Raw genomic sequence first — 25,299 nt, 5'->3', positions numbered from 1 at the left:
CCTGACTTAAACAAGTTGAAAAACTTATTTGGGTGTTACCATTTAGTGATCAATTGTACGGAATATGTACTGTACTGTGCAATCTACTGATAAAAGTCTCAATCAATTCATTCAATGGAGAAAAAGAACAATGGCAGAAAATGTGCCCTGGGTCTGTTAAGGGTTAACAAAAACAAGTTTGTTGAAGGATGATGTATTTATTAACAGGACACGTACAGTCGAATATGGGCTGCTGCATGCATGTGGAAACACAAGTTTAGAACAAGTCCTGACCGTCTTAGAAAAATATCTATTTACACGACTACACAGACGAAAAAGGCCAACAGTCAAAGTAATACTAGAAAGGTCCCGAGTGTTGGTGAGGCTACCTGTTGTACGCCCGGTCCTTCTTGGCCCTCTCCAGGGCCTTGTCCATGGTCTTTTCGTTCTCGCCTCGGCACTTGGGGCAGTACCACTTGCCTTTGGGCTTGTGGTGCAGTCCCACGCAGGAGAAGTGGAACCACTCGATGGGACACTCGTCGTTGTCGCAGCCGATCATCTCGCCGTAGGACACCTGCTCGCACAAGCAGTATGTAGGCTCGTCTGGGTCGATGGGCAGGTCGGGAGGAGACACTTCTCTCTCCGGCTTCCCCTTTGACCTCTTCTTCTTCTTGGACGACGTCTTGGCCCGCTTCTCCCGGGACGCCCCAACGGCGACGTCCTCGGCGGGGTCCATGCCGCTGTAACTTTCCCTGCCGTCGCCGTTTTTCTGCCGCCTGGAGCGCTTTCCGCCGGATTTGTCTCCTCCGCTGCCGCCTCCGACCGAGCCCGGCGTGACCTCGTCACGCTTCTTGTCCTGGTGGCCTGTTTTGTTCGGGGTGATGGCAGAAGACGACGACGAGGACGACGACATCACGGAGGCGGCGGCGGTCACCATGGACGGCGCTGTGGGGACATGGCTCTCTGGGACGTTTTGGGAGGACGAAAGGAGTTCCGAGTGCGAGTCCATCGGTCGTGTTCGATTCTCCGTCAACTCCACCTGAAACGGTCGCTTGTCAGAAAAGGTACCGCAGCTTTTTCACCTGATGCACTATTTTAATGATATTTCTATTCATTTCTAACCATTTGTCCAGCGATCTGAATCTTCTCGTCTCCAAGCTCCTGACAGCGAATCAGCGACCTCAGGATGGACATCTGAAGTTTACGTCTCAGGGGTGAGTCGGACTCCTTGCGATAGCGCTCGTAAGCATCATCGAGCTCTTTGAGAACGTCTGATTGACAGAAGAATAAATGTTTATTTACTAGTTATTCCACTACTAATGATAGCTGGTTACCTTTCTAAGAAGGTCATGTTTTCATCTCCAAGCGTTCATCAGCAGGAGGACTGAGAACCCATTACATTTTTTACGGTTATTGTGAGATATGACATTTTATTATGGCTTTTAAATATTATCAAGTATTTGTTTGCACGATTAAAAAAAAAACCATTTCCCACAATATCCTTAGTCATGATTTTATATATTTTTCCCTAAACAACATACATTTATACATTGCAGCTTCAAAATAATTGTGTTAAACTAATTTGAATATAATAAACAGTTTCAACTATATTCTTCAATGTGTATTTATTTTAAATAATCTTATTAAAACTACTTTGATAAAATATATTTGACTATACATATTTTAATAAATAATACAAAATCTAGTTTGTTTACTTTAATTACTCCTTGCAATACAAACAAACATTCTAGTGTGTTGACTATATTTGTTGATTTTAATAAAAATAATTCTACATTATATTTGCTACACAAATAAAAACATGCATGCAACTGTATAATATATAATTTATTAGCTTATTATTTTTTCACGACACTTGACTTAATAATTGTAATTTATAAAATGATTAAACTTATGATACATATTCTAGTTTGTTCACAAAATAAAAAGTCCCAATGTTTGTGTTTTTAACTACCGTACATAGAACATTTATAATTTAGATAAATATTTTCACATAACTAATGTGATCTTGAGTATTCATTTTGTTCAAAATAATCACCATATTTTTTGTATTTGTGTGTGTGGTATTATTTGAAAAGTTTATCGACTAGTAGTAAATTAGCGTAAAGTAGTAGCAGTTAGACTCAGTAATCCGTCAAACAGTACACTTCAGATCAGTGTTTCTTAACCATAGAGCCGTGGGCCGCTACCAAAACCTTTTTTGTTTGTCAGCTTTGGTCCGTACGGGCTTCAGTGGTGCTCCGTTACTTTTCCACCACTTGTGGCAGTAATGGCAATTTTTGTATGGAAATTAATTTTTTGTCAGTTATTTATGAGTACCCTTAATGAAGTAGTTTTGTTAAGTACACTTTTTTTTCTTTGCACAACATACTTGGATGGAAATTCATTTTTTGTCAGTTATTTATGAGTACCCTTTATGCAGTATTTTTTTGTTAAGTACACAATTTTTTTTGCACAACATACTTGTATGGCTATTCATTTTTTGGTCAGTTATTTATGAGTACCCTTTATGCTGTGTTTTTGTTTAGTACTTATTTTTCTAATCAGCTTGACCTAAACCTAAGACTTATGTGTTAAATAAATAATAATCTTTGTGATTAACATATGCTTTCATATCATTTGACAAGATTAGAAAATGTAAGTAGGATAGGCATACATATGGAATACGATTAAACTCAAGAGTAAGATTACTAATTCAGAGTTAATATTTGAGTGGGCCCCGGGTCCCAAGTCATAAAAGGTTAAGAACCCCTGCTTTATATTACAGTCATGCCTCTACTGTTAATCAAGGGGAGCTTGAAGGTCATTTTACTTGTGTGTAGTGAGATACAGTCTGGTGTGCCGTGGGAGATGATCTAATTTCACCTATTTGGGTTAAAAATATTTTCTGCAAACCAGTAATTATAGTCTGCAAATGTGTTGTTGTTGAGTGGTTGGTGCTGTCTAGAGCTCAGCACAGTCACCGTGTAATACTCTTCCATATCAGTAAGTGGCAGCCGGTAGCTAATTGCTTTGTAGATGTCGGAAACAGCAGGAGGCAGCGTGCAGGTAAAAATGTCTCTAATGCTTAAACCACAAATAAACAAAAGGTGAGTGCCCCTAAGAAAAAGCATTGAAGCTTAGGGAAGGCTATGCAGAACGAAACTAAAACTGAACTGGCGACAAAGTAAAAAAAAAAAACAGAATGCTGGACGACAGCAAAGACTTACTGTGGAGCAAAGATGGCGTCCACAATGTACATCCGAACATGACATGACCATCAACAATGTCCCCACAAAGAAGAATAAAAACAACTGAAATATTCTTGATTGCTAAAACAAAGTAGATGCGGGAAATATCGCTCAAAGGAAGACATGAAACTGCTACAGGAATAATACCAAAAAAAGAGAAAATGCACCAAAATAGAAGCGCAAGACAAGAACTAAAACACTACACACAGGAAAACAGCAAAAAACTCAAAATAAGTTATGGTGTGATGTGACAGGTCGTGACAGTAGACAGTAGAGCTATATTGCTGAATGGTTGGTTATGGTTTAAAGTCATATCCAACAACGACTTTTTACTGTCAACTGAGTTTCATTTTTTAATGATTTCTGCTGGTGGTTGAAAAACACTGCTTTAAACACCCGTTTATTCAACATTGGGTTGACATAACTGAAGGCGTAACGTGTAATATACAACATTATTGATCAAGGTGTCTCTCTTCTGGCTGCTCAGTACAATATGGCGACATTAAGTCAAATTAAGATGGCACATTGAATATACCCTGCCATAATTCCCTATGTCTTTTTCACCTTGATACTTGGCATCGATTTCCTTCATGAGGGACACGCTTCTCTGCATATCTAAGGGTAGCGACTCCATCAGGTCGAAGTACTCCTCCACATAATTGACAGCAACATGGCCTGGGTCGCCATTAGTGGCATTCAGCATTTTGCCTCTGCCTGGGGAAAAAAAATAGTGTTAGAATGTGTGAATGTTTCTTAAATTTAAATTGCTGCTTTACTTCAATATCATGAATATTTCGGCATACAGGGACTTTATTTTTTACGTAAACTTTGAAGATTTTAGGCTATGTCTACACTAAGCGGGATAACCCCTTAAACGAATAATTATTTAGCTTAAGCCCCATTTCAGCCACACTAAGCCAGCGTTTAAAGTCCCCCTCCTCGGACAATTTTTACACGAGTAAGTGCGCCGTATATTTCTTGAACCTCCGGCCGGCTCTTAGCTTTGTATGGACTCATTGATCGTTTACGAACTGAGTTTGGAGAGGAAGTGACACCATAAAGACAGCGCCCCACACAGGAAGTAACGTCAGAAAGAACGCGCCACAGCCAGTTTCATAATAAAGCGGTTTCGTAACTCGGAGCTAACCACTGGAAATATGGAGGCGAGTCATCCAGACATGCCCGTGTTTCTCCTTCTTCTACATGTACAGACGCTTGTGTAAATCACACATGAATACCTTAAGAGAAAGCAATTGCAGCTATTTGGGATACAACACATCTCAGACGGCAAGAGAACTTTCCAATGTCTAGGTCAGCTGTGATTCTACTTAGCGGAAAACTTTGTCATTTGTCGAAGGAGAGAGAACGAGAATGCGAGCTCCCGTGGATGTGATAAAAAAAAAAAGGTAGCGTGTGCTTTGTATTACCTGGCCGTCGAGGGAAAACTACGGAAAAAGGCGAACGCATTAGGACTGGCAAAGCAGACTGTATCAATTATTGTCCGCCATGTATGTCGCAGACTCAACGTCTAGGTCCAGAGTATATAAAGTCACCAAAAACGAACGGACAATGAAGGTGAAGGCAAAAGAGTGAGGAGTGCCCTGATCAGATATCTAGATCCCTAGTTTGATTGATGTAAAATGTTCTTCATCACATTGTTTACGTGTCTAATAAAGATTTGCTTAATTTATGACGGCTCAGGTGTGATTCACTACAATAGGGCCCCACAGCACACTGGATTCCAGTTAATTGAAATACCACCCACACTGGATATTGTTCAGATAAGTTACATTTAAGAATGTACACACCAAGCAACACTGGATGTGACTATGACGTGCGCATTTTCCGCGCATGCGTACTAGGTCGCGTTGCGCCGGCGGACGCAGGGCGCATTGTTGTGTGTGGACACGGATAAGGTTAGGTGGGATTCACCCTGGATAACCTTAGCCGGCTTAGTGTAAACGGGGCCTTAAAGAGAAAGTGTGAACGACAGTCAAAGGGGGGAGGGGCCAAGTGACGCGTTGACTGTACTACGTAGGTAATGTTAACATGTCAGATACCGCAGCGCCACAGGTGTAAAGATAATAGAATGTAAATTAGACATTACTACAGTGTATTTTACTCCTTATGTACGGCATGTAATTGACCCTACTAAAGAACATGTTTTTTCCCAAACGAACGCGAAGATTACGAAGCTAGCGTGAGGCTGCTAGCTAGCAGGTTAGCTCGTTTTCCAGGCGATTTAACGTTATATTGACAAAAGTATGAACAACATTGATGCTGAATAGTCCGTCGTTATGCATTAAAACAACCAATTTAATTGAGTGTTTGTGTATTATAGCGTCAATCAATAGTAACGGGCGTGAGTAAACTAGCCGCCTAGCTAGTTCTTTGGCGGATTGAAGTAAACTGCCGTCAAATCATTTTAACAAGCCAATAACGTCATTTAGAAGCCAGCTTCAATGTTCGGTTTAGTACACGTTAATAACACGCTCACCTTCATATAAAACAGTTTTGGCCAAACATAAAAAAGCTTTAGCGTGAGTTTCTTGTTGGTAGCTAACGTGTCGTTTCAACACTGGAAACCACGTCCATTATATGACTTGCAAATAGGTTCAAAACACACCTACCAGTAAGTGTACTTGTTTTCTCTCCAGTCACTTCTTTGCTCTAGTTGGCTTTACAACAAAACGTGATGAAAACATGAGGTTTGAAGTGAGCGACATCAGCAGTGAGGAGTGGGCTGTACTGTAAGCGGCTAATGCTAACCGACCGTTAGCTTCGAGTGGTCGATGTGCGCAAGCGCGACACAGCCGCCATTGTGCCCATTCATGCAACGGCCGCCTTTTCCACCAACACCACGTTTAAACTCGTTAGTACGCATCTAGTGCAATAATAACTAGAGGGTGCTGATTGAAACAATGCATTGTACAACATTGGGAAGTCTGGTTGTTAAGAATTGTCTCGCGTTCGTTTCCGAATGATTTGCTGCCACCTGGTGGCGAAAGGGGCATTTATAGACATCCAACAGTTTTTCAAATAGATTAACACATACTTGGCAAATAAAGGCCCGGGGGCCACATGCGGCCCGTTAAGCTTTTCAATCTGGCCCGTCGGACATTCCCAAATACTTGTTTTAGATCTTTAAGATGGAAAGTGTAGCTGCCATTATGATGTACAGTGATGTTTTCTAATGACCGTAAGTCTTGAACTATACAAAGTATTTCAATGGTTGCAATCTGCGCTTATGGCTGATATACCAGTTACTATGGTAATCTAATTAGTTACTATAGTCATCTAATTAGTTACTATGGTAATCTATGTCACAGCAGCTCAGACGAGGCACCAAGCAGTGTGGGCGGGAAGCGTTTCCACAGACGCGGAAGGAGATTTTCACAACAAAGTTCTAAAGCTTAGTGATGTATCAGATGTATCAGATTGTAGGTGGGTTTATTTTGTACCCTTCGAGTTCATATTTCACTGTTGCATTTGTGTTTGCATTTCACTTCATTGTAAAATATGTCGATCGAAAGGGGATGTGACGTTCATATTTTGTCAATATTCAGTGTTTTACCGCTCATAGAAAAATAGAAATTTCCATTACGTTTTTTAAGGCGGTCTGTCATAACTTTTTTAGCATTCAATCAGACATTAATGTGAGGTTTTGTATTGGTGTTCCTAAATATAAATATACCGGCACATTTTTTTCTCTAAATGTGGCCCCCGAGTCAAAATAATTGCCCAGGCCTGGATTAACACAAATACGTTTTTATTTCCATTGAGGTAAAAAAAATGACAGTACAGTGAGACCATAATGTTTTCACTAAGGAATAATTTTGTGTGTAGTCCATACCATTTTTTCCCCACTTAAGCCCTTTTGTCCCGTGTAGTACTTGACTAAAGTAACAAGTTGTGTTGGGTAAAGAATACAAAAATGGAGCATGGGTGATTCGTACACGTGTTAATATGTTGGCTCTCATCTTTCAAATAGATTTTTGAAGACTGGTCCAATCTCCTGGATCATGTCCGAGGTGGTTGTGGACCTGCCGTGTCGCTGGAACGCTTGTCTGTTGCACTGTCTGGTGAGTGAGGACGCCCCCATTGCTGCAACCACTGACGGGTTCACACTGCAGGAGGACAACAATAATGACATTGCTTGATCAACATCTAGTAAAACATTATGTTGACGTTAAGAATGTTATGAACCATATTTGGTACTTAATAGTAAAACCAGGTGAGTTTTCGCAACTAATCAAAAAGAGAATGACTATAATAGAAATGTAAGAAAAATATATTATATTGGTATTTAATTTCTATATATATTTTTTTTACAATAAATATTCTTCTTCTTTTCGTGTCTTTGAATCATGTGGTTATGAGTTTCCCATTTCTTTACAGTCTTTTGCATTGTTGTTGAACGGGGGTCATGGTAGAAGCGTCCACGTCGCGACCCCTGCCAAGTGATAATTGCTATTGCTTGCGAATTCTACCAAACACTTTGAAGCCTAGCCAAAAGACAATAAATATTTAAAGACCATTTTAAAAATATATTAGTCAAATGCAATCCCGACAGGGACATGCAGTATGAAATGGATGGATGCATGGATATTATTGTGTAACTGTTATTTTTTTTTTTTTTAATTCTAATGTTTTATATTAATATCATACAAATACAATCCCTCGTTTATCCCCGGTAATTAGTTCCGGACATGACTGCGATAAACAAATATCCGCCAAGTAGGTATCATTAATTATAAATCAAATATTTTCACAGCTGGAGCATAAAAACCCTGTTTGAAACCTTCGAAATGCCTTTTTTTTTTAACATGATGAAAGCCCTCTTAACATGAGATAACACTCTTTAGTCACCTTTTTAAGCCAATATAGTAATGCTGCCTGAGGCTGAGCCAATCAGTGGCCATGTACTTAACAGGGTAATCTGATTGATTTGGTGTCTAGAGGTCAATACTACTATAGCATTGATATTTAAGTGTATTTAGCCATTTTATGCTTGAAAGGCTTAAGTTAGGCCCCCCAACATTTTTATTCCCGTGACCCCGAACGGGACAAGCGGTAGAAAATGGATGCTTTGGGAAAATACATATCCCCCTAAAAAATCCGGGAAGTAGTGAAGCCGCAATTTATTTCATAACGATATTCTATATGTTTTTTTAATTATTCATAGTAGTTAATAAAATACATAAAAGATCACATTTTTATAGCGCTTTTCCAGAGACAGTATGCAAAGACACTAATTAACTTAAAATTGAATAGATATAATAGTCTTTATTAATAACATTATACCAGTATGGAATACAAATAGTATAATTTTCAGAATATAAAAAAAATATTTTTATACTTGTATGACAGTAATAATGTTACATTGCCTATACAGTTAAAGGCTTTTATGATAGCATGTGAGTTTGACCCTGGAATATTTTTTTTCTCTCTGCATCCAATGTGAAAATGTAAACAAATTGGAGTTAGGCACAGTCTTGGAATGCATTGATTTCTATATTTCACTGTATTACACTAAGATGCAAGAGTCCTAAATGTTAATTGATCCAAATCAATCAATTGTAAGTAAAGTATAATGTGTTCTAATCCAGTGTATTACCCTGTGATGAGTCCTGCTTGAGAGGCAGCGTGGGCCCAGTGTGCCAGCACACCAGCAGAACCAGACAGAAGATCCCCCTGTCCTCCACATCGCCTCGCGCTACCCTCTGTGCTGCACGTAACAACTGCAAACCAGGTAACACCGCTTTCCATCAGACGCAAACACTCGTTAATAACATCTCACGGGGGGGCGTAAACAAACCAGTGCTGCCGTCCGCAATGAGATCCTGCTCTCCTTTGAGCAGCACGGTGATGTTTCCCATGGCTTCGCTGAGCTGCAGGACGTTACTACGGTGATCGCCGTCGTCCACAGGCTTATGTTGCTTAAAAAAACAACAAAAAAGACGACAACGCGCGTAAGCATGATGACACGCTGTAATGACAAGATTGGAGACTCACCAGCGTCTCGTAGAGTCGTGTGAACTCCATGAAGTTGGGCGTGAGGATGCCTTTCTGGTAGCCTTGAATAACGGACGGCTGCTTTGTGACCAGCCATAAGCCGTCCTGTCAGATGCAAACAACCCACACGCACACAGTGAGTAAGAGTAGCACTTTGTAAACAGGGAAAATTAAATCAAATACTCACAGCGTCGATGATAATTGGTATATCTCTAGCTTTAGACTTCTCTATCACTTCCTATATTTAAAAAAAACACTGGTTATAAACACATCACAGCCCTGAAAGAACACTGTAATATGCATGCCAGACCACTAGTGCGCAATGTGACTTTGTAAAGCAGGGGTGTTCTAACTTTTTCCACCAAAGGCTGCATACAGAAAAAATACGGTGAGGTGTACTTTGATATACTTCACATTTGTGTTTATAAATAAACATACATTTTAATGTAGCTCAATATATTCTAAGCAGGTATAGATTGTTGACTTATATACAAAGCGGCCGTTAATACATTTTTCACTATATAAAATGTTCATTAATAAATTTCCTGCACATCCAAATACTACAAAGAGTGTCCCACACATATCCGTATATTGGAAAAGTAAACATTTTTATACGAAAACCATGTTTTCTGTTAAACGCATTTGCAACCGTATGACTGCTTCCTGAACCAGCTTTTCACGATGATTTCAATTTGTTGCTCTTTGTTCAAACGCATTTTCTAGGGCAGGGCTATTCAACTGCCAGCCAGGGAATGACTACATACTGGCCCCCAAGTTTAGTTCAAAACTTGGGAGGCAAACTTTTGTGTTGCAAATTTCATAAAAACACTCAAGTGCTCCTGTTGTATACAGAGACTTGGACCACTATAAACGCATTGGCAGATCCTTGCGTCTACATTCTAACTTTGCTAGTAAATAGACACTGGAGCCCAAAATTTTGATTTACGCAACAGAGGCGTTCCTCAAGGCACCCATTTAAGCCCTCTCGAGTTTGGCAGTTGTATATTTTCCCCGTAATGTGATTTATGTAACTATGGTGTTGCTTTAGCTTATTTACTTTAGATGCTTCAAATGTAAAAGCATAGTGACCCAGATATCAAACAAATATATTTTTCCCCAAAAAATCTGAAAATGATTGAGGTCTCGATTTGTTATACTTGCAAACCAACAACTGGCGACAAAATCATTTAAACTTTATTTATATAACATTTTTCATGCACTGGCAAGTGGCAAAAAATGTGCTTTCTTTACATTAGTAAAGAAAAAATAGAAAACACACAGCAATATTGACAACAAGGCATTGCATTGTGGGAACAAATGCCACCTTTGAGGCGAGATTAACTAAAATTAACGCCATCTTAAAAAATAATATACATTTTAAAATGTCAAAATACAATATGAAAAATTTAATAATAAATGAATAAAACATGACAACAATAGCAGTAATATTAGCAATAAAAAAATAATGATGTAATAAAATGACTTCCCTCTCTCTTAGTAACCTGCATCCTTGTTTCAAAGGTTGTTAGCAAACAAAGGAGTTCTGATGCCAATTCTAATGCAATGAAGCACAGTTGTTTACTTGAGAAAATATATTGTTTTTAATCCTAATTTACAAAGTGTTGTTAAACCATAATTTAAATAAATATTATATTTTGTATTCGTCCTTGAAAAAGAGCCCTTGTCTCATATCCGGGTCATTGGATTATTTTAAATCTTGTCCATTTAATGGTCTTGTGAACCACATATATTTAAAGTGTGGGTTTTCGCTAGCCTAAAGAATCACTAAGTCCATGCTAATGCTAACAGATGGGCCTCACCTCCATGTTGTGGTTAAAAATGAAACGTTACGGACCTTGGCGGTTTTTAATAGGAAGTCTTCTCTCCCTAAACCGGGTCCCACAACCAGGCTGTGCAGTCTCGGGAGCCATTTGTCTATCTCCTCCACAGCGTTGGGACTGTCCCTTTTAAAAAAAATAAAAAAATAAAAATAAAAAGTTACACACACACACACTTGGTATAGATGTATGCAACACAACCCTCAACAATGAAACCTCTAAAGTGGAGTGTGTCGCACAATTCTAAATATACCTTTTAAAGTTGCACAAAAATCAAGGGGTTTAACCGTCATCATGCATGGCGGAAGAAAATTGTGGCGCTAACCATAGGACAAGAATTTATTACGTCTCTGTCCTGTCTTTGTCTATGGCCAAAGCAACAATAAGTCAACAATACTAAAAGACAGAATGTACTCAACAGCACGCTGCTTTTAGTCAGTTTTTTTTTTGCTGTTCTCAGTAGTCATATTTGTTTCACACTTAATTTACAGTTTTTGTTTTATTTTTAAAAAAATATCATGAATTCCTTATGCTAGGTGACTTATCGCCCATAAGCTCTCGCGATTTGATTCTTGGGGTGACGATTTGATTCAGAATCGATTCTTTATTCAACATGATTCTCACAATATATTTTTTGGCATATAAATCACAATACACGTTTTTCAAAACCGGTCCTCTTAGCTGCTAATGTATATGCAGCGGAAAAGCCAAATATCACTTCAAAAACTGTTTTTAAAAATGTCTTAAAAATAAATAATAAATTGAAACCGTTATAAAAAATTAAATTTTTGAAAATTATAAATAGATTTAGAATCAAAATAAATAAGAGTCGCGATTCAGATGTGACTGTTTTATTAAGCAGCTCAATCCAAGTTAGGGTTGAGATCATTTTTTACACTTCAAAATTTTCGACCCAAACTAAGAAATTATCAAATATTTTTAACTGTACAGTTAATTAAGGTTTTATGACCCTGGAACTGATTATTTTCTACAGGAAAAACTGTAGTATTTTAACCATCAGTGCTTCACTTCTTTGGAGGTACCGCTGCTCTTTTCTATAATCCCGTTCTAAAATACTGCATGGATAAACAAATGTAAATAATATTGTTTAGAATGTATAACAATTGTTTGATTGGGGCGTATACTTACAGGACAGGATGCACTATGAGCTCAGGGCTGTAGGATTTTATTACAGCTGCGGCATCTTTGGTGCAGAAGACGTGAGACAAGTCAGCACCCTGTAGGACAAGACGCCAAGACACTAAAGTGAAACATAAACAAACAAAAAAAGGTAAATGTGTTTAAGGTGTTTCCTTACCACTTTGAGTGCAGAGATGGCTGCAAAGTACGGCGCTCCAGTGTAGCTTTGAAGTCAAGATGAGAAACATTAGAGGCCCAAGTCAAATCGTCAATACAGAAACTTGAAACCCAATTAGGGATTGAGTGCAGCATACTCCTGACATCCGCCTATGATCCCGATCCGTCCGTCTTGTCCTTTATGCTTGTGGCCAGACAGCGGCGGGACTATCTTTTTCACCATGGACAGGATGTGCTCTTCCATGACACTGTGGGACGATGAGCCAAGGCTGTGGTGGCGTTCAAACACTGCAGGAATAAGGGGATGTTTAAACACTGCGTGAAGAACTAATACTGTTTCATTGAAGCGACTGAAAGCTAAAACGGCACTACTTGGTTGCAACCAGCAGTGGCACTGTTAATTCGGTCTGGACGAGTTTGAACATGACTTGAAAATAAATAAGACATATGAGCTAAAAACCCATTTACTACATCTCAAAGTATCCTAATTTAAATACATTACAATTACTCATTTAAATTTCCGTAGAATCAATTCTTACACAAAGGAGACAGTGTATTAAAACTCTACGAATAAATGACCACCTATTTTGTCAAAATGTAATTCAAATAATAATATATTAATAATTGGCATTTTTTCGCAACAAAAAAAAAAAATATTTTACTGGTATTTATATCCCGCTTAAAGGTTTTGACTTTTAAGTAGTTCCATCCATTTTCTACCGCTTGTCCCTCTCGAGGTCGCAGGGGGGCGGGGGGTGCTGGAGCCTATCCCAGCTGCACTCGGGCGGAAGGCGGGGTACACCCTCGACAAGTCGCCATCCTCATCGCAGGGCCAACACAGATAGACACACGACATTCACACACACTCAAGCAAGGGCCAATTTAGTGTTGCCAATCAACCTATCCCCGGGTGCATGTCTTTAAAAGACAAAATCAAAACTACTTTATAGAATATAAATGAATATCAAACAAATATATTTGGTGCCAAAATGTAAGGAATACAGTAAATACAAAATGAAAATAAATTACATTTAAAAAAAGACATTTTGATCAAATTAAATACAAACACTGGCACGTGTTAAAAAAACTATATATAGATTAATTAAAAAAAGATCAAGTAAATATTTGTAATTAAATTCTATAAAAGTAAATACAATTATTATTTTTTTAAATGTAGAATTGTATCAAATATATACAGGAAAAAATACTAGACTAAAAAATAAAATAATAATAAGTACTTAAATTGCGCGAAATAGAAAATTTGGCCGACGATACCGCTTTTAATATTGTTGTTATATCGTGATAATGCATGTTGACACATTCTAACTGCATTCTGCAAATTTGACAGCAACAAGCCAATGAACACAATACAACACAGAAATATTTTCCTCCAAATAAACTACATTTCTTACAAGTAACATTATCACTGGAGGACAAGGAATAACTAAATATGCTACAAAACACACGATGGAAAGATATGCTAACTGCTCAGCTAGATCTCAGAAACAAGGGTGGTCAAATCGATACAAATGTCGACAGTAACGATACCAAATATAGAATCAGTATATGGTCGATTAATAAGAGACTAAATAACAGCGCCTCTGCTGGTTGCAGCTGAGGAGTGCACTCCATTTTTTAAGCCTCAGTTGCTTTAAGACACAATGAATTAAATGAGGAAACCTTGATGATTGCATCAAAAATCCTCAAAGAACTTTCTAAAAAAGCCTTGGTGGTGGTAACCATGACAGTCTCGCCAATACCGATCAATACCTAATGCCTGAGGGTCCGAGCTCAGCAGGTGACCCTGTTGTGACAAACTGTCTGTCTGTGGCGAGGATTGGCGGTGTGCACACAGCGGCGATGTTTGGGAGAACACTGGAGCTTGAGCGTTCTTTGCCGGGGCGGGTGCCACCGTCGCCGCCACAGAGCCGGGTCGAGCCGAGATGTTGGAGAACATCTGGCCGAGCATCTGGAGCATGTGCAGCTCCCTGGCGTGCTCCGCCTCCCGCCGATGGTCCTCAGCCTGCAGGCGGCGCTCCTCCATGCGGTAGAAGTTGTCCTCGGCCTGGGCGCTCTGCTTTAGGAACTGCTCCATTAGCCTTTCCACAGGGAAGTTTGCGCGCCGCCGCTTTCGCTGCTTAGGAGTGGAGGCGGGGCAGTGACTTGCCAATTGGCTGCTGTTGTGCGGCCTTTCTAAGGTACCTGTAGTGGATGACAGATAAGTGATTACATTACAGAACTTCACTTAGCTAGTGTAACTAATGCCCGCTAGCTAAGGTGTGCAATTGTTATGTTGACTTCATACTAAAGCTAGTTGCGCGTTGACACAATAACGCAACATTAAGCGTGTTTCCATGGACAGGTTAGTACATATTTAGCTATGGGAGAAATATTTCAATATACTTTTAATACTTTCTACTGCGTTAGCGACAAGTTGACTTGCTAGCGCGTTTGTTAGCCGCGAGACATATCAGTTGTATATATCGTACACTCATATTTTTTATTATTTCAGTGCCGTTTTTAAAGTTAGCTAGCCTGAGGTCGAAAGGCCAGCACAGGGGTCCCAAGATTTAAAAAAATAATTCGATAAAATGAATAATTAAAATTGGTTCTCATCGTTCACGTAAATGAGCCATTCAAAAGACTTGATTTGTTCGCAAACGTCACGTTTTTTTTTTCACAAGTCAACTCTAGTGCACAGGCCTCAAATGTAAGATCTAATCCGCCAGACCATTTTCATGGCCTAAAAATAATGTGCGTCAATTAAACACCTAATCTTTCTTGTTAAATGTATTTAATCCTTCAAATTTGACAGAAAAAAATGCGCTGCATACAGTTGCATGCATATCTTCTAAACTTTAACAGTATCTGATCATGCCAGAAGGTATTCCAAGCATTTTTTGTTATCATAAATAAATACCTAAATATCTGCTTGTCACCTTGCCTTATGATTTCTAAGCACGGTCGGTTTGTTAGTGAAAAATATAATATTGAAATGCGTTGTGTGATAACACCACAAGGCGATTATACATTTATGTTAAATTATAGTCAAATATCTATAGAGCACTCAAGGGAAACCATAAAAGTGGCCGCTAAAAACAGGTGACCACTTCACGCAGATTGGGAGCCTTTTTGAGCCAGGCTTTGTGGTGGATGAGGGATGAGACGTTAATAGTCGCTACGATTCGTTGAGACGGCGAGAAGAGAGCGCGCTGAACGTTTGACAACAAATGAGGGATGTTATGACGTGTATTGCGAACGTAAGTGTAGTATATACGACACCGCCTGCCCCGTATGTAAACAACCGCAGGCCAGCATGTTTGTTTATTGCTGACATTTATTATATGATTTAACTTGAATATCATGAAAGAAAGCAATTCATATTGTAGCAAGCTAATTCTAAAAAGAGTTAACAATTAAATAATACCAACTGAGACTCACTCTGTCATCATCATGCATTATTGCAGCAACTTTTGATATTAGTCAGTCCCTCCAGGATTTTGCTGACTTTTTTGTGAATGTCAGAACCTAAAATCCCAGAATTTGCGGCAGCTTTTCCAGAAAGTTGCGATTTTATGTATTTATTCTTAATGTTTTAAGTGTTCCTTGTAACCTTGATCTCAAAAAGCATAGGATTTCAACAAAAATTGGGAAACAAATACTGTATTGATGTTTTACTTGTTTTACACCACACAGACTCAGAACTCATTGTCAAATTACTTAACGGTTTTAATTCATTATGATTACAGAAAGAAACACCACCAAATGTTTCTTTATTGTCCGCTGTCTGCTCCGTCGTCCACAAGGTGCAGACATTCTCTGTTTGTTTTATGCTTGAAAAGGGTTAGTCCATTCTAAACATTTATGTACCACCACATTTACCCCTGCACGTTGAGAGCATTTGTGAACTGTTGAGAGCAATCTATAGCGGTAATTTTTGTTGGTAAATGAGAGACGATGAGCAATTATCATCACACTTCAACATTTCTAACATGTAAATGCCGACTCTTTGCTAGGTGAGCATTGCAAATGGAAATATGTTCTTAATTGTCTTCTCATGGATACATAAAGGTTAAAAAATGTATAAATAAAAAGTAAATATGAGGATGTCAGGACGCCGGTATGTTGCTCAATGTCTGTATTATTACCCAGAAGGCTTAGCGCTGTAGACAAAAACAGGAAATAGGTCTGAGCTACACGGGTTGATGACTATTGTGCTGTTTGAGCAATAAATAATTGAAATATTGTTACACCTGGTTGTTCCTGCTTGGTGTACACAAGAAACAAACAAGTTGATTAGACAGTTGACGTGCGCCAGAAATGTAAATGTTTAATAAAAACCGATTGGCCAAAATGTAGAGGGGAATTGCAGGCATTTAACAAAGTTGCAAGGCCACGCATAATTTGCTATGCACATTCATTTTCTATCGCTTGTCCCGTTCGGGGTCGCTGGGTGTCAAACTCGTTTTCATTGTGGGCCACGTTGCAGTTTTGGCTGCCCTCAGAGGGCCGGCCGCTTGTAACATTAATAAAAGAAACATACATTTATAAGGATTAGCCGCATGATATTGTCACACAATTACCTATGCATTTGTTTAGTGAATGTATATTTTTCCTACACTGTAGGAAAAAAAAAAAATCTGTGGATTTTGCGGTCAAAAAAATGGTAAAATGGTCACACTCTTTTACTGTAAAATTCTGGTGATTGAGCTGCCAGTTTTTTGTTTGGTTTTTTTGCATAAAAATATGGCTGTCGTTTTCAGTGTATTACTGTAAATGTAAAAATGGTACCACAGTTTTCTTTCTTAAGATAGGATTCTGAAGACCGAGCTGTTTTAGAAAAAATATATATTGTCATGTTTACAGTGTACAATTTCATGGATAACTTGCTTTGAAATCATAAGGCTAAGTAGATATTTATGCATGTTTTCACCCCAAAAATGTTTCGACTGTATGATAATATAATATCTGTTGCATTATTTTATAGATAAAGTTTAAAAGATACACTATATTACCAAAAGTATTTGGCCACCAAAAGGTGGACCAACATCATATTGAACCCTATGGGTTAGGAATGGGATGGCACTTCAAGTTCATATGTGAGTCAAGGCAGGTGGCCAAATACTTTTGGCAATATAGTGTATATAACTGCATGCAGTACATGTATTTTTTTCTGTCAAAATATAAAAAGAAAGAAAGATAAAGTTCTTCATTGATGCATATTATTTCCAAGCTTTCACAGGCCATTCAAAATGATGTGGCACGCCAGATCTGGACCCGGGACTTGAGTTTGACACCTGTGCGCTATACGGTGTAAAAAAAAAAAACTATTCCGTGACGCAAAATAAGTGGCCACTAAAGGCGAGGTTTAGAACTCTACTTTATCAACACTAACGAAAGTTTGTCTGTATATATACGGTCAGACGTGGCCATATCTGCTATGTGGTCCTTTATGAAGACAAGCTTGACACCGCTAATGTCAACATACAGTCGTGGTCAAAAGTTTACATACACTTGTAAAAAACATAATGTCAAGGCTGTCTTGAGTTTCCAATAATTTCTACAACTCTTATGTTTTGTGATAGAGTGATTGGAGCACATACTTGTTGGTCACAAAAAACATTCATGAAGTTTGGTTCTTTTATGAATTTATTATGGGTCTGCTGAAAATGTGACCAGATCTGCTGGGTCAAAAGTATACATACAGCAATGTTAATATTTGGTTACATGTCCCTTGGCAAGTTTCACTGCAATAAGGCGCTTTTGGTAGCCATCCACAAGCTTCTGGTTTAATTTTTGATCACTCCTTGACAAATTGGTGCAGTTCAGCTAAATTTGTTGGGTTTTCTGACATGGACTTGTTTTTTCAGCATTGCCCACATGACTTTGGGAAGGCCATTCTAAAACCTTAATTCTAGCCTGATTTAGCCATTCCTTTACCACTTTTGACGTGTGTTTGGGGTCAGTGTCCTGTTGGAACACCCAACTGCGCCCAAGACCCAACCTCCGGGCTGATGATTTTAGGTTGTCCTGAAGAATTTGGAGGTAATCCTTCTTTTTCATTGTCCCATTTACTCTCTGTAAAGGACCAATTCCATTGGCAGCAAAACAGGCCCAGAGCATAATACTACCACCACCATGCTTGACGGTAGGTATGGTGTTCCTGGGATTAAAGGCCTCACCTTTTCTCCTCCAAACATATTGCTGGGTATTGTGGCAAAACAGCTCAATTTTTGTTTCATCTGACATCACATGGACAAAGATAAGACCCTCTGGAGGAAAGTTATATGGATTGTTACCAAAAGCGCCTTATTGCAGTGAAACTTGCCAAGGGACATGTAACCAAATATTAACATTGCTATATGTATACTTTTGACCCAGCAGATTTGGTCACATGTTCAGTAGACCCATAATAAATTCATAAAGGAACCAAACTTCATGAATGTTTTTTGTGACAAACAAGTATGTGCTTCAATCACTCTATCACAAAAAATAAGAGTTGTTGAAATGATTGGAAACTCAAGAAAGCCATGACATTATGTTCTTTACAAGTGTATGTAAACTTTTGACCACAACTGTATGTGGGGACAGCTTGACCCTGGAACTGACAAATGCGTTTTCCCCACATGTACTTACTGTTGTTGCCCACTGTGACTTTCACCGGGATGGGGATGGGAACCGTGGGGTACTCCAGCTTGACTTCCGTCTCTGCAGGAAAGGGACAGTCTCCCGTACTCTCAGAGTACACATCCTGAGCATCCTCCGCATCCTCGTCCAAGCCGTCCACGGCCTCCTCCCCGCCGGCCCCGCTGTCTATGAACTCCTGGGGGTCCACTAGGGCGGGCCGGCTGCTGAGGATCCTCTCCATGGTGTCGTAGAACTTGGCTATTCTGTGGTACTGCCTGTTGTTGCGGAGGTTGCCCTCCTTGGCCAGCAAGTACTGCCTCTTCAGGCTCTTAATGCGCACCCTGCATTGCTCCGGCGTCCGCTCGAAGCCCATCGCCGCCAGCCTCCGGGACACGTCGCGGTAGACGAAGCTGTTGCGGAAGTTTCCGTCGAGCGCCTCCTGGACGTCCTGCTCCCCCCAGATGTTCAGCAAGGTCCTCGTCTCCGCGTCCGACCACAGGAAGCCCCGCGTCGTGTTGTTAAGCAGCATAGCCGAACTGCTGTTTGTGATGATGGAGGTCCTCGCCTGCTTCTTCTTTTTTTTTTTTTTTTTTTTTTTTAACCCCCCCCCCCTCCCCGGAGAGGTCGGTGTACCTAACCGACCGATCGTCCGGAAATGTTGTCTATTGTTCAAATATGGGACGTCGAATCTCGCTATCCTAGCTAAACCTGGCCATGTTTATCCTCAGTTTTTTTAGGTCGCTCACAAAAATGCCACAAACTGACAAAGGACCAGCTTTCTAAGCAAAGCCCCATTTTGGTACAATTTCCAAAACTGACCTCTGATCGGTCCTCTGGAGGGGAACGGCCTGCTTCCACCCGCCCCATGGCTTTAAGTTGATGTCTGCTGGGTCCTAAAGCCCACAATGTCACCAAGCTAACAACGTAGGGTAGGGCGTCAAGCTAATAGCATTTCTTCTCATTTAGTGAATTTAACACAACACATGCAACATGAGATCATATAACATATATGCTTTCACTTTACCTTCCCAGTTTAAACTGTACAGGGTGGCGACAATGGACAACGTGACGCTGACAAACAAAAAGGCGAACGTCTGAATTGGCTGCTGCTGCTGAATGTTGCCATTCATCTTGTTCAAACTGTCAACGATGTAACCCACGGACACACTTTTATCCACAAAGCTCACCCGCGGTGAACAACACACTTCTTACCTAAAGTGGCAGTGCGTTTCAACGCGGACAAGTGTACACAAATACGACTGATCATGAGGCTTTTCTTTGCCCACAGCAATACAGGAAGAAGTAGTTCACGATGCCTTTAAGGACGACTCGGAATTATCCAACCTTGCTAAAAACGTGTTGAATTCTGTGTCAAAAAGATAAAAAATACTCCCCTTTTTTCTATATGGGCAATACAGGAAGTAGTTCACGATGCCTTAAAGGACGACTCGGAATTATCTAACGGTGCTAAAAACGTGTTGTATTCTGTGTCAAAAAGATTAAAAAAAATACTCCCCTTTTCTATATTATCTAAGTTGTTTCAGTATATTTGGATGTAAAATCGCAATTTGCATGGTTGAAACTGTCAGAAAAAATATATAAAACATTTAATGACACATAATACTCGATACCTTTTAAACTTATGAAGTGTTCATGACTCATGTACCAATGAAGTTTTTTTAATTATATTTTGACCAAAACAGGCAGCGATACATTAACAAACAAATACAAACGCCGATTTAAAATGATTTAAACAATGAATATATATATATATATATATATATATACATATATATATATATATATATATATATATATATATATATATATATATATATATATATATATATATATATACACATTTCCAGGAATGTCCAAATATGAAAATGTTTGCCTGACACACGCTCTCAGGTTCCAAATGTAAAAATAAAAAACATTCAATAGCTGGTTTGTAAGGGCAAAAAAGCGGTGCGGTCAGTTTATTATTATGATTATAATTCATTACTTTATATGGAAAAAACTGGCACTAAAATCCTAATGTGACAATGTTTATTCATGTTGGTTGTATTGCACTCTGAAGTGGTATAGCATGGCACAGTTTCATACTGTAAAAACGTATTGCATAATAAATAAAACCACCAAAATATTACATACTCATTACATTTCATACAATATTATTTCTCTTTTATCCTTTCCCGTTTTTGCGTGTGGGATAAAATAGTAAGTACTACTACTACTACTACAAAATGCATACATTCAGGAGATAGAATAAAATTTTAATCTCAATATTTCAATAACATAAGATTTTATTGCGTGAAATACACAAATGAAGCCATTTTTCTGTACGTCTTATTGTGAAACTACTGTAAAAATAACCAAACACCTCCCAGTGTGAGAAAGTGTAATTACTATTATTAAGATGTATTTTTATATTTTGTGTGCTTTTATTTGAAGTCCAAATGACTGGACTTTGATATACGGGGTGAACGATACAATACATTTGTGTATCGATCCGATATCAAATTAATGCAGAGCGGGTAAAGTAATACTTTTTATTTATATTTTTACATTGAATCATGTTGTGATTTTTAATGGATGGATACAAAATGTCGACCCCTTCACTTTACTATGGGTTCGATATTTGATACTTCTATTAGACGCTACTGGATTTAGGGTTTAAAATGGGCGTGGCCAACAGCGTCCGATGTTGAACCTGAGAGGCGTGATTGAGGACAAAGTTCCTCATTTTCACTTCCTGTTTCACCTCACTACTAGAAAGTTCACAAAAAGTCACCCTGCTGTGATTTGAGGATGAACAGCGCGCCGTCAACATCCACCATTTTATACTTAGCCACTTGAAAAACATGGCGACTCTTATGAGCTAGTCCTCCTCCTCGCTGTCTTTTTATTCGTCACTGTCTGAACGGTAACATACGGAGAACATGCCCCAGTCGTCGAAGATGAGGAAGCCCGACGTGAAGGTGGTCCTCCTGGGGGACATGAATGTGGGCAAGACGTCGCTGCTCCACAGGTACACGGAGCGAAAGTTCAAAGACACCATCAGCACGGTCGGAGGGGCGTTCTTTCTCAAACAGTGGGGACCTTACAACGTATCCATATGGGACACTGCAGGTAATATTACCTTTTTTTTTTTTTAAATAAAAAATGTTTTTGTCTGAACCTAAAAGTACCGCAGCCTGCTTGTTGTGTTGGCCCAATAACTTATGGCCATGTTTCCAGCTGAGGTAATAAGTAGCATGTGACCTCAGTCTGGATGGAGGTCGTTTATCTATATAACAATGTAACGTAAACGTACCTTCATGTCAAGTGGACCAGTGTTATTCAACCACTGTGCCGTGGAATACAGTCCGGTGTGCCGTGGGAGATTAACTAATTTCACCTATGTGGGTTAAAAAATTTTTTTTTTCAAACCAGTAAATATAGTCTGCAAATTACGAGTGGTTTTTGAGTGTCGGCCTGTCTAGAGCTCGGCAGAGTAACCGTGTAATACTCTTCCATATCAGTAGGTGGCAGCCGTTAGCTAATTGTTTTGTAGATGTCGGAAACAGCGGGAGGCAGTGTGGAGGTAAAAAGGTGTCTAATGCTTAAACCAAAAATAAACAAAAAGTGAGTGCCCCTAAGAAAAGGCATTGAAGCTTAGGGAAGGCTATGCAGAACGAAACTAAAACTGAACTGGCTACAAAGTAAACAAAAACAGAATGCTGGACGACAGCAAAGACTTACTGTGGAGCAAATACTTACTGTGGAGCAAAGACGGCATCCACAATGTACATCCGAACATGACATCCATTCATCCATTTTCTACCGCTTATTCCCTTTGGGGTTGTGGGGGGTGCTGGAGCCTATCTCAGCTACATTCGGGCGGAAGGCGGGGTACACCCTGGACAAGTCGCCACCTCATCGCAGGGCCAACACAGATAGACAGACAACATTCACACTCACATTCACACACTAGGGCCAATTTAGTGTTGCCAATCAACCTATCCCCAGGTGCATGTCTTTGGAGGTGGGAGGAAGCCGGAGTACCCGGAGGGAACCCACGCAGTTACGGGGAGAACATGCAAACTCCACACAGAAAGATCCCGAGCCCGAGATTGAACCCAGGACTACTCAGGACCTTCGTATTGTGAGGCAGACGCACTAACCCCTCTTCCACCGTGCTGCCCCAGAACATGACATGACAATCAAAAATGTCCCCACAAAGAAGGATAAAAACAACTGAAGTATTATTGATTGCTAAAACAAAGTAGATGCGGGAAATGTCGCTCAAAGGAAGACATGAAACTGCGACAGGAAAATACCAAAAAAAGGGAAGAAGCCACCAATATAGGAGCGTGAGACAAGAACTAAAACACTACACACAGGAAAACAGCAAAAAACTCAAAATAAGTCATGGCGTGATGTGACAGGTCGTGACATTAGACCTACTTTCAGACAAGAGCTATGTTGATGCATGGTTGGTTATGGTTTACTGTCAACTGAGTTTAGTTTTTTAATGATTTCTGCTGGTGGTGTGCCTCCCGAATCTTTTCAACGCAAAAAATGTGCCTTGGCTCAAAAAAGGTTGAAAAACACTGAAGTGGACAACCGGACAGTACAATTTGTTATCAAACTAATTTCCCCATCCAGTATTTATTTTCCTCATAGGTGAAAAAAGAAGTTAGGCCAACGGTTAAACATAATAACAAAACAATCTCAAAATATGTTGTATTAGTGCTGCTTCTGTGAATCCTTCTATGTTGTGGGTGACTTTACAGTCACATTCCCCCCGGTGCCCCCAAAACATGGTTTGAACTCAAAGTTTCAATCAATCAAAGTTTATTTGTTTAGCCCTAAATCACAGGTGTCTCAAAGGGCTGCACAAGCCACAACGACATCCTCTGCTCAGATCCCACATCAGGGCAAGAAAAAAACTCACCCCAATGGTATACAATGAGAAACCTTGGAGGGGACCGCAGATGCTGTATGTATATTCTCAGCACTTTAACATTATTGCTAATATGTGACAAAAAGTCATAAGGATCTAATGTTTTTGTCTATTATTTAATGTTTTATATACTCGTATTAGATTGTTATTCTGTAAAGCACAGGTGTCAAACTCAAGGCTTGGGGGCCAGATCTTTTTATGTGGCCCGAAAAAGCCTGGACATAATATGTCTCAATAAAGTGCTTTATCTTTCTATCTACATTTTGACAAAAAAAATACATCTACTGCATACTTAAATATTATCTAATAATACGACAAATTTTATATCATAATACATTGCAAACGTTTTGTGTTAAAATAGACATAAATACTTTCATATCAGTTATGATTTCGAAGCAAGTTATCCATCAAATTGTACACTGTAAAGAGGATCGATTTTATGATAGAAAACTGGCAGCTCAGTCGCCAGAACTTTACTGTTCAAAAAACAATGGCGCTGTTTTTCTATTTACAGTGATACCCTGTATAAACAACAGCCATGGACTTTATGGTAAATAAAAGGCAGGTCTGTTGCCAGAATTTTACTGTAAAAAAACAAACAGCGGTACCGTTTTTTCATATGTTGTTAAAAAAAGAAACACTGCAAATTTTACTGTAACATTCTGGCGACTGAGCTGCGAGTATTTTACTGACAAATCAGCATATTTTGTAACGGTGTATGTTGAAAAATATATATTATAATCACATGCATAGGCAATTGTGTTACAATATGATAAGGGAAATCCTTATACATTTATATTTATATATTATTCGCTGTTATGAGCGGCCCTTTAAGGGCAGCCATAGCTGCGATGTGGCCCTCCAATGAAAACGAGTTTGACAGCCTTGCTGTAAAGTGTCTGCGTTTTTGAAAAGCTCTCTATAAATAAAATGTATTATTATAATACTGACTTTAATTATTAGGTTTGATCTGATAGCAGCACAAATACTAATCATCAACAAAACCCTTCATTGATATGTCATACGAATGCTAATCTTCAGCTAATGTTAATGTTCTGTGTTGTCATTTTATTCCTAATGTAGCCAAACTCGGTCCATTATTAAATTACACTCGCTTGAGATATGCTGGCTGTTGTTTAAAGCGATTCCAGTAAACAAAACTTTTTTTTTCTGCAAGAAATTCGGAAAACGCTGTATGCTAATCATTTCAGTACGCTTATGCTAATCAGTACCTTGTATACAAACTTGATCCGATAGCAACGCTAGTGTCGCTGCAAAATTGTAACACTTCATAAACATCCCAATCAAGAGTGCGCCCGCTGTCATA

General features: G+C 39.2%; 3 protein-coding genes across 8 annotated transcripts in view; 1 reads left to right on the top strand and 2 right to left on the bottom strand.

Moving 5' to 3' along the window:
• Nucleotides 1-177: 177 nt before the first annotated feature.
• ing1 (inhibitor of growth family, member 1) lies at nt 178-6,072 on the bottom strand. Of its 2 annotated transcripts, none has more exons than XM_061970592.2 (4): nt 5,858-6,072; nt 3,792-3,941; nt 1,102-1,250; nt 178-1,018 (listed from the first exon to the last, which is right to left on the bottom strand). In XM_061970592.2, the coding sequence occupies exons 2-4, from the start codon at nt 3,928-3,930 to the stop codon at nt 365-367; spliced, it is 942 nt and encodes a 313-aa protein (XP_061826576.2). In that variant the 5' UTR covers nt 3,931-3,941; nt 5,858-6,072; the 3' UTR covers nt 178-364. The 2 variants fall into 2 exon arrangements, with proteins under 2 accessions (XP_061826576.2, XP_061826577.2); XM_061970593.2 differs by lacking the exon at nt 5,858-6,072 and adding an exon at nt 5,725-5,841.
• Nucleotides 6,073-6,979: 907 nt separating this feature from the next.
• Nucleotides 6,980-20,438, bottom strand: naxd (NAD(P)HX dehydratase). 5 transcript variants are annotated; one of them, XM_061971120.2, is made up of 11 exons: nt 20,237-20,438; nt 14,168-14,599; nt 12,535-12,685; nt 12,399-12,444; nt 12,230-12,318; nt 11,098-11,206; nt 9,430-9,480; nt 9,243-9,347; nt 9,046-9,166; nt 8,845-8,968; nt 6,980-7,354 (listed from the first exon to the last, which is right to left on the bottom strand). In XM_061971120.2, the coding sequence occupies exons 1-11, from the start codon at nt 20,289-20,291 to the stop codon at nt 7,204-7,206; spliced, it is 1,434 nt and encodes a 477-aa protein (XP_061827104.1). In that variant the 5' UTR covers nt 20,292-20,438; the 3' UTR covers nt 6,980-7,203. The 5 variants fall into 5 exon arrangements, with proteins under 5 accessions (XP_061827104.1, XP_061827103.1, XP_061827101.1 ...); XM_061971119.2 differs by lacking the exon at nt 20,237-20,438 and adding an exon at nt 20,049-20,185; XM_061971117.2 differs by lacking the exon at nt 20,237-20,438 and adding an exon at nt 19,034-19,553.
• A 1,301-nt stretch (nt 20,439-21,739) lies between these two features.
• The window catches only part of rab20 (RAB20, member RAS oncogene family), an 11,252-nt gene continuing 7,692 nt past the window's right edge, over nt 21,740-25,299 (top strand). Inside the window, exon 1 of the mRNA XM_061971130.2 lies at nt 21,740-22,156. Coding sequence (XP_061827114.1) covers nt 21,967-22,156 — 190 coding nt within the window. The 5' untranslated portion in view covers nt 21,740-21,966. The remainder of the gene's footprint in view (nt 22,157-25,299) is intronic.

This window comes from Nerophis lumbriciformis, linkage group LG13 (genome assembly GCF_033978685.3).
Source record: "Nerophis lumbriciformis linkage group LG13, RoL_Nlum_v2.1, whole genome shotgun sequence".
Classification (NCBI taxonomy): domain Eukaryota; kingdom Metazoa; phylum Chordata; class Actinopteri; order Syngnathiformes; family Syngnathidae; genus Nerophis; species Nerophis lumbriciformis.
The sequence above is the reverse complement of the archived record's forward strand: the minus strand, read 5'-3'. Positions and strand labels throughout refer to the sequence as shown.

Bases quoted from the DNA above. Each gene is read 5' to 3' on its own strand.
- ing1 (XM_061970592.2), bottom strand. From the start codon at position 3,930: ATGCTGAATGCCACTAATGGCGACCCAGGCCATGTTGCTGTCAATTAT. The intron at 1,251-3,791 runs GTGAAAAAGACA...TCTGTCAATCAG, and splicing joins AATCGATGCCAAGTATCAAG to ACGTTCTCAAAGAGCTCGAT. The intron at 1,019-1,101 runs GTTAGAAATGAA...CGACCGTTTCAG, and splicing joins TTCAGATCGCTGGACAAATG to GTGGAGTTGACGGAGAATCG.
- naxd (XM_061971117.2), bottom strand. From the start codon at position 19,553: ATGCTGCTTAACAACACGACGCGGGGCTTCCTGTGGTCGGACGCGGAG. The intron at 12,319-12,398 runs GTAAGGAAACAC...CTTGTCCTACAG, and splicing joins CCATCTCTGCACTCAAAGTG to GGTGCTGACTTGTCTCACGT. The intron at 9,481-11,097 runs GTCCGTAACGTT...TTTTAAATATAG, and splicing joins TCCTATTAAAAACCGCCAAG to GAAGTGATAGAGAAGTCTAA.